The sequence below is a fragment of the Peromyscus eremicus genome, chromosome 7 (assembly GCF_949786415.1).
Source record: "Peromyscus eremicus chromosome 7, PerEre_H2_v1, whole genome shotgun sequence".
Taxonomy (NCBI): Eukaryota; Metazoa; Chordata; class Mammalia; order Rodentia; family Cricetidae; genus Peromyscus; species Peromyscus eremicus.
This window is the reverse complement of record NC_081422.1, coordinates 33,525,483-33,533,488: the sequence shown is the minus strand read 5'-3', so window position 1 is coordinate 33,533,488 and position 8,006 is coordinate 33,525,483. Positions and strand designations below refer to the sequence as shown.

At 34.4% G+C, this 8,006-nt stretch overlaps 1 protein-coding gene across 1 annotated transcript; it reads left to right on the top strand.

The window, feature by feature from the left end:
* The first annotated feature begins 6,805 nt into the window (after positions 1–6,805).
* LOC131914208 (olfactory receptor 8B8-like) lies at positions 6,806–7,738 on the top strand. The gene has a single exon (XM_059266797.1). The coding sequence runs from the start codon at positions 6,806–6,808 to the stop codon at positions 7,736–7,738; it is 933 nt and encodes a 310-aa protein (XP_059122780.1).
* Positions 7,739–8,006: the final 268 nt, after the last annotated feature.

Sequence of the window (8,006 nt, the reverse complement as noted above, 5' to 3'; positions counted from 1 at the left end):
TGTTTTGAGCTACATAAATTTGTAATACATCCCGTTTACATTTCTTTCCAAGTGTGTAATGTTTGCTTTCAGTCTTCCTAATAGAATACACACATTTTACAAATCTGTGCCTTTTCAAATTGTTTTACACTGGATAAAAATTCTTGAAGTTTGTTATATGAATATTGAATATAATGCCGTTTAATATATAACTTGAGATCAAGATTATTAACTTTTAAAATTGGCATTATATATTTATTGTAAATAGTAATACATGACATAAATATTTTTGTATAAAACCATTGACTCACTGATCATATTTCTACAATACCTGTTTACATCCAATTTTTCATACTGCACTCCAGTGTTTATTAACTTTCTTTGTTACCCTACACTCATATTATATGTACATATAAAATCTCATACATGTATATAAAATCTTATAATAACAAGAAGGAAAATGGTGTTTGTCTTACTGAGAATGGATTAATTTACACATTTTTGCATATATATATATATATATATATATATATATATATATATATATATATATATATATAGCAATAAAAAGGAGGTCATTAAGCTGGATGGCAGTGGTGCACACCTTTAATCCCATCACCCGGGAGGGATAGCCAGGTGGATCTCTGTGAGTTCGAGGCCAGTCTGGTTTACAAAGCAAGATCAAGAACAGGCATCAAAACTACACAGAGAAACCCTGTCTCAAAAAACAAAAGTAAAAAAAAAGAGTTCGTTAATTTAGTTAATTTGGAGGGAGGGAGTTGGTGAACAGAGGGATGCTTGGCGTAGGGAAATACTGGCAAAATGGTTCATTTATATTTTACTTTATTCTTTTTACTAAAACATTTTAGAATTTTTATTTATTTAATATTTTTATCTTTTAAACTTAAAGTATAATTACATATTTTTTCTACTTTCCTTTCTGGCCTCTAACACTTCCCATGCACATCCCCTTGCTCTCTCTAAAATTCAGGTCCTCTCTTTCCTTAACTGTTGTTACATATTAATCATATATACTCCTAAATATGTAAGTACAACCTCTCAGTCCATATAATGTTACTTCTTTGTATGATTTCACAGCTGACCACTTGATACTACGTAACCATTTGGGATATTTTTCTTCCCTAAAAAAAGACTATTTGTAGCACTCTCAATATTCTTTAATTGTCATCAGTTCTTCACCAGGGGTTAAGATCCTTTGAGACTTCTCCCTTCCATGTTAGCATGTCTCCTGGTACCATCTTTGTACAGGAGTATATATTTTTAAATAGTATATGTGATGTTTCTGGTAGTTCAGCACTGGAGATGACTCAATACAAAAACAACTTTCAGACACAGAAATTAGTGAGGAGGATGACATGTGGACAGTTTTAACTAAACTGCAGGAAGAACCCCAAACTCAGATTTCCCTTCAGATCATAAGATAATTGGGGAGGCAAGAGTCTATCTATCTATCTGCACTGCAAGTTCTCTAGAGTTAATGAAAATGATGAGTATAATTGTGGGTCCCTCGGGAAATTAGGATTATGATCCAAAGTGTAATACAATTTCTTCAGCTCCTACTTTGATTTAAATGCTCTCCTCTGAGGAAGAGCCTAGACATTCTTCTGCCCTACTTATAAGCCCACACTTCCTGCAGGTAAAGGGCCCTTTCACTGATTTCAGAAAAGACTCAAATCACAAATAATGTTTGCAATTCAGAAACTGGTCCATGAAAATTAAATCTCAGTTATATCTTCTTTGAATTAGAGATCTGAAACCTTTTAATCTGAAATATTTATATACACACGAACAGGGATAAATGGGAAACCAAGAGAGCTCCAAGGTCTGGATAAAAATTGCGAGTTTCTGAATTTCAGGTATACTAACAGTCTGTCTTCTCTTTTTTATTATTTTACTAAATATTTATCTTTAATTTTTTGTTGAAAATAGAATATTTTTATATAATATATTCTGATTACAGTTTCCTCTCCTCAACTCCTCAGACATCCTCCCTGCCTCCCGTCCCTTCTGAATCCATATCCTTTAAGTCTCTCTTAATATATGATAGGCTTAAGCAAGTGTCTCTCTTTTCCTGTGCAAAGTGAGACTCAAGCAAAACCTGCAGAAGAAAGCATTCAGGGAGATTGGAGAGTGGTAAAAGTTGTTAGTGGTCCCTGGAGTTGCAATATCTGCACTAGAGTCCTCCTGCATGATCAGAATTAAAGTCTTCCAGGGTCATGACTCTGTAACAAGGGGACAGGATGCATTCTCTCCATGCCTTTCTCTCTCTTTTTCTTTTAATTTTAGATTAGACCCATGCTTTTCATTCTTTCTACAACAAAGGTGAATCTGCAGCAGCAACCAGCAATATAGCATCCAGAAATGTGCTTATAATTTTATTGTTGAATGGAGGACTCTAGTGAAGAAAGACAGGAGATGGGAAAGGGTTGAATCTGATTTAACATATTTTTTGTGGCTGCACCAGTAGATTCTGTATTAGTGTGAACTAGAAGAAATATTCCCAACATACACCCACAGGTAGAAAGGACTCATGACTGGTGTGGATCATGCTCTAATACAGCTCTATTTTCTGTGTCCACAGATTCTTTTAGAGAAAAATGGACTCAGTAAATATCTCTTTGGTGACTGAATTCATTCTGGTAGGATTAACAGACCAGCCTGAACTCCAAGTACCTTTGTTCTTTCTGTTAATAACAATGTATTTGGAACCTGGCTTTCTGTCATATTAGCAAATAAAAGAAATACTTTGCTCTCCAGTAGAGGATGTACAGAAGAGAGCACATGTTCTAAATTACACTTTCAAAGACATGTTACCAGTACAAAAATAAGAAACTTCATTAACAATGGAAAAATGCAACTCTAGTGTGGATTTAATTGATCATTTGAATAACTATTTCCATTATTTTACAAAAAAATACATTTATGTTCTTAATGAAAATGAGGGAAAACAGTCAAGGAATTTATTCACATTATTCTCAAATAGTATACATGTTACATAGGATGAGAAATTATGAAAATGGTAAAGTTCTGTTGTAATTTACCCACCTGTATCCAAATTCTGTCTATGCATATTTGTCAATGTTAATAAAGTGCCAATGAAAGATGATTTTTTTGAAACTCTTAGTGTGAATGGAACTTTGTAATTTATACAGAGAACATCTGAGTATATTTATTAAAAGCAAACAAAGAAAGTTAAAGAAAACAATGTTCCAGTGCCACATACTCTCTCAAGTTACTGTAGAAGACAATGAAAACAAAAGAAAATCTTGTAACATTTTTCTTTTTGAGTAGAAAGATGTATCTCCCCACTGAGAACAGTGGGAGGTATTGACTGAGCATTCTGAAGGTCTACCAACACTGATCTTTCTCACAGAGTGTAGGAAATCCACCAATATTGGCAAGATCCAAAAGGCACAGATACTGGCTTAGCTAGGCTGTGAGGCTGTGTGTGTATATTGATATCATGGGGGAAAGTTAATGTTGACTTTTATGGTTACCAGGCATTAATATTCTGACATAATTGTATCTTCATATCTATTTATCTGTTTCTTTGTTTTGTATCTGGCTATCAATCCATCTTTCTGTCTTTCTGTCTATTTTGAACAAATGTCTGAGACTGTCAGTTAGACCAAATAATTCACAGGCTTCTGTGTTTTCATGTTAGGTTTTTTAAATCAATTTAAGTTGAAATTATTCATTTTTCTACGTGGAATAGCTATAAATCTTGCAACCCTAGAAGAGTCTCATCCAGTATTTCGAGTAAAAGAGGATATACCTTTGAAGGTTAGTGGTGCACCGACTAAAAACGGCAGCATTCATTGTGGTGCAGTTTTAGTTGGACCAGAAGGGACATCTTTTGAAAACAGTATTTTTAAAGTAGTAACACAGTTTTCTGAGAATATCTAAATAAACCACAAATGGTTAAGTTTTTACTAAAAGTACTTCATTGAAATGTGTATGCCAATGGGAGCACATTTAGATACTCTTTAAAATGAATGAAATTCAACACATGTTGCATCCTCTTTCTTAATTTCAATGCAGTCTTATTTAGATGAACTACAGCCAAACTGTCCAGTCAACAGTCATGGAGAAAGCTATATCCAAAAAATAAATAAGAACATGAGTGTTTCTTGAAGAAGACTGGAATGATTCATAATAGACAAGCCATCTGTCAATCTGTTTCATCATTGTTGTGTATAATTTATCTCCCAGTAGAAAAACCAGTTTTAAGTGTCATGGTTTTATTTATTCTACAGGAACAAAAGAAAATGCCCTTCAGCTTAGAACGTACAAAAGCTTGTTTGTGTATCCTGATTAATGTACTTTTCTTCCATGATGTGAGCTACATAAATTTGAAATGCATCCTGTTTATATTTGTTTCCACATGTATAATGTTTGCCTGCAGTCTTCCTAGTGGAATATATACATTTTGTAAATCTGTATATTTTCAAATAATGAAAGGCTTGTTTTTTAATACACTGTATATTTTACATTTAATAAAAGCATTTGAAAATTTATATATGAATATTACATGCAATGCTGTTAAATATATAGCTTGAGGTCAAGATTATTAATCTTCAAAATTGGCAATTATATTCATTTTAAATAGTAATATGTAACAAAAGATTTTCATATAAAACCTGTGACTCATTGTGCATATTTCCTCCATACCTGCTCATATCTCATTTTTCACCTTTGTATCCCAGTGTTTCTTATGCCTCTTTGTTCCCCTACATTTCTGTCATATGTCCATATCTAATTGCATGTATGCATATAAAATCTAATAAGAATAAGGAGAAAAAACGCTGTCTTACTGAGACTGGGTTAATTTACATATTTATGATACATAGGTTTGTGTGTATATATATAAAGAAAATTGTCCATTAATTTTCAGGGATTTAGTTGGTAAAACACGGGAGTGCTTAGAGTAAGAAAAGGCAACTGGGAAAGTGATGCAGTCCTATTTTATTTTATTAACATTTTTAAAGTTTTTTTAAATTTATTTTAATTTTCTTATCTTTCAACTTAAATATAATTACATAATTTTTCCACTTTCCTTTTCCAGCCTCTAGCCCTTCTCATGCACACCCCTTTACTCTTCTAAAATTCAGGGCTTCTATTTGCTTGATTACTTATATATATGCACATGTATATGTATATATATAGTATATATATATTTGCTGAATATATAAATACAAGCTCTCAGTTCATATAATATTACTTCTTTGTATGAATTCATGGTTGACCATTTGATATTGGCTGACCAATTGGAATAGGTTTATTCCTGGAAAAAAAGACTATTTGTACACTCCCAGCACTCTTCATTTCCTCATCAGGGGTTGAGGCCACTTGAGATTTCCCCCTTCCATGTTAGTGTGTCTCCTGGTATCATTCTTGTTCAGAAATATGTTTTTGTACACAGTATCTGTGAGGTTTCTGGTAGCACAATACTGGAAGTGACTTCCTACAACACTGCAACTTTCAGACGGACTTTAGTCAACAGAAAGATCTGTGGACAATTCTCACCTAACTGCAGGAAGCAAGAGAGGAAAATGCCCAAACTCAGATTTCCCTTCAGATCTCGAGATAATTGGAGAGGCAAGAGTCTGTCTCTATATCTACACTGGGGGCTGTACATTCTCTAGATTAATTGGAAAGGATGAGTATAATCGTGGGTCCCTCAGGAAATAAGCATCATGTACTAGGGTATAATACAGTTTCCTCAGTTTCTTCTTTGATTTAAATGCTCTCCTCTGAGGAAGAACCTAGACAGTCTTTTGCCCTGCTTATAAGCACACACATTCTGAGATTAAAGGCCCCCTTTCTCTGCTTCCAGAAAAGACTCAAATCCTTAATCACAGATAATGTTCTGCAATACAGAAACAGTCCAGGAAAATTAAGTCTTGAGCACATCTTCTTTGAATTGAAAGACCTGAAACCTTTGAATCTGAAATATTTATCCAGGTAAACAGGGATAAATGGGAAAATAAGCCTGCAATAAGATTTAGACTGAAAATTGTGAGCTTCTGAGTTCTAGGTATACTCTGTCTTTTTAAAAAAATGAATATTCACTTATTTTTATTTTATTGAAGAGTTTTTTTTCATATGGTATATTCTGATTAAAGTTTCCTGTCCCTCAACTCCTCTGAGATCTTCCCATTCCCCCTCCATCTATCCAAATCCTTTACATCTCTCTAAATATATGATGGGCTTTGGCAAGTTTCTTCCTTTTCCTGGGTAAAATGAGAGGCAAGGGAAACAGGCAGATGAAAGAATTCAGGGCGATCAGAGAGTATTAAGAGGTGTTAGTTGGCAGCATCTCCATGGAGTTCTCCTTCATGGTTAGAACTCAGACATTCCAGATTCATGACACTGTGACAAGAAGACAGAAAACATTCTCGCCACGCTTCAGTTTTTAGATTTAATTTAGGCATCTGTTTTTCATTAGTACCACAGCAAAAGTGAATCTACACCAGCCACCAACATCGACTGTCCAGATATCTCCCTCCAATTTTATTGTAGGAAGGGCTCTGGTGAGGAAAGACCAGAGATGGATGAATGTTGAATACTTCTTAGTATATTCTTTATCTTGTGATATTTTTCAGAAATCATAATGAAAGTCAATATCAGTTGCTTTGTGACTTAAGATTGTTTGTGGCTGCACAAGCTGATTCTATACGATTAGTCTAGGCTTGAAGAAACATTCCCAACATTATCTGTCACAGTTACAAAGAACCCATGAAGGGTCTGCATCATCCTCTAATGCAGTTCAATGTTCTGTGTCCACAGGTTCCCTTAGAGAAGAATGGACTCAGTAAATCTCTCTTTCGTGACTGAATTCATTCTGGTAGGATTAACAGACCAGCCTGAACTCCAAATGCCCTTGTTCTTTCTGTTTCTAGCAATGTATCTGGTCACTGCATTGGGAAATCTGTGTTTGATAACTCTGACTGTGCTGAATTCTCACCTCCATACTCCTATGTACTTTTTTCTCTTTAACTTGTCCTTTATAGACCTCTGCTATTGCTCTGTGTTCACTCCCCAAATGCTGGTGAACTTTATATTAAGGGAGAATACAATTTCCTATGTAAAATGTATGACTCAAGTCTATTTCTTTTGCTTTTTTGCTATTTCTGAGTGTTATGTCTTGACTTCAATGGCCTATGATCGATACATGGCCATTTGCAATCCACTGTTGTATAATGTTGTCATGTCTCCTAAATTATGTTTGAGCCTTATGCTTGGTTCCTACTTTATTGCATTTTCTGATGCTGTAGCTCACACCGCATGCATGCTGAGACTGACCTTCTGTGATGTCAACACCATCAACCACTACTTCTGTGATATTCCTCCTTTGCTCCAGCTCTCCTGCACAAGCACATATGTCAACAAACTTGTCATTTTTATTGTTGTGAGCATCAACATCATTGTTCCTACTTCAACTATCTTTATCTCCTATGGCTTCATTCTTTCTAGCATCTTCCACATCAGTTCCTCTGAGGGCAGGTCCAAAGCCTTGAGTACCTGCAGCTCCCACATTCTTGCTGTTTCTCTGTTCTTTGGTTCAGGTGCATTTGTGTATTTCAAACCCTCCTCAGCTGGGTCTATGAATGAAGGAAAAATCTATTCTGTCTTTTATACCAATGTGGTTCCTATGTTGAATCCCTTAATCTATAGCTTGAGGAACAGAGATATTAAATTTGCCCTGATGAAAAGCCTGAACAAGAAGAACTTTTGATTGTACAGGGTGGTCTTTATGCCTCTTGTTTTGGGCACAGAGACAGTTTTTATTTGTGGGCAAAATTTCAGCAGAAAACTTTACTGTTTTTTTTTTCCTAGAAAACATTCTGCTTTTTATGTTTTTTTTTTTTTTAGTTTTGCACTGGCAGAAAACCTTGTTATAATCATGAAAACTAATCTCTTTCCTTTTTAATCATAAAAAGAAATTTGAGTTTTCTAGATATTATTTTAATATTTTTAGAGTTTGCTTTCTTCATTTTTTGTCA

Excerpts from the sequence above, each read along its gene's own strand:
- LOC131914208 (XM_059266797.1), top strand. The coding sequence starts at position 6,806 with ATGGACTCAGTAAATCTCTCTTTCGTGACTGAATTCATTCTGGTAGGA.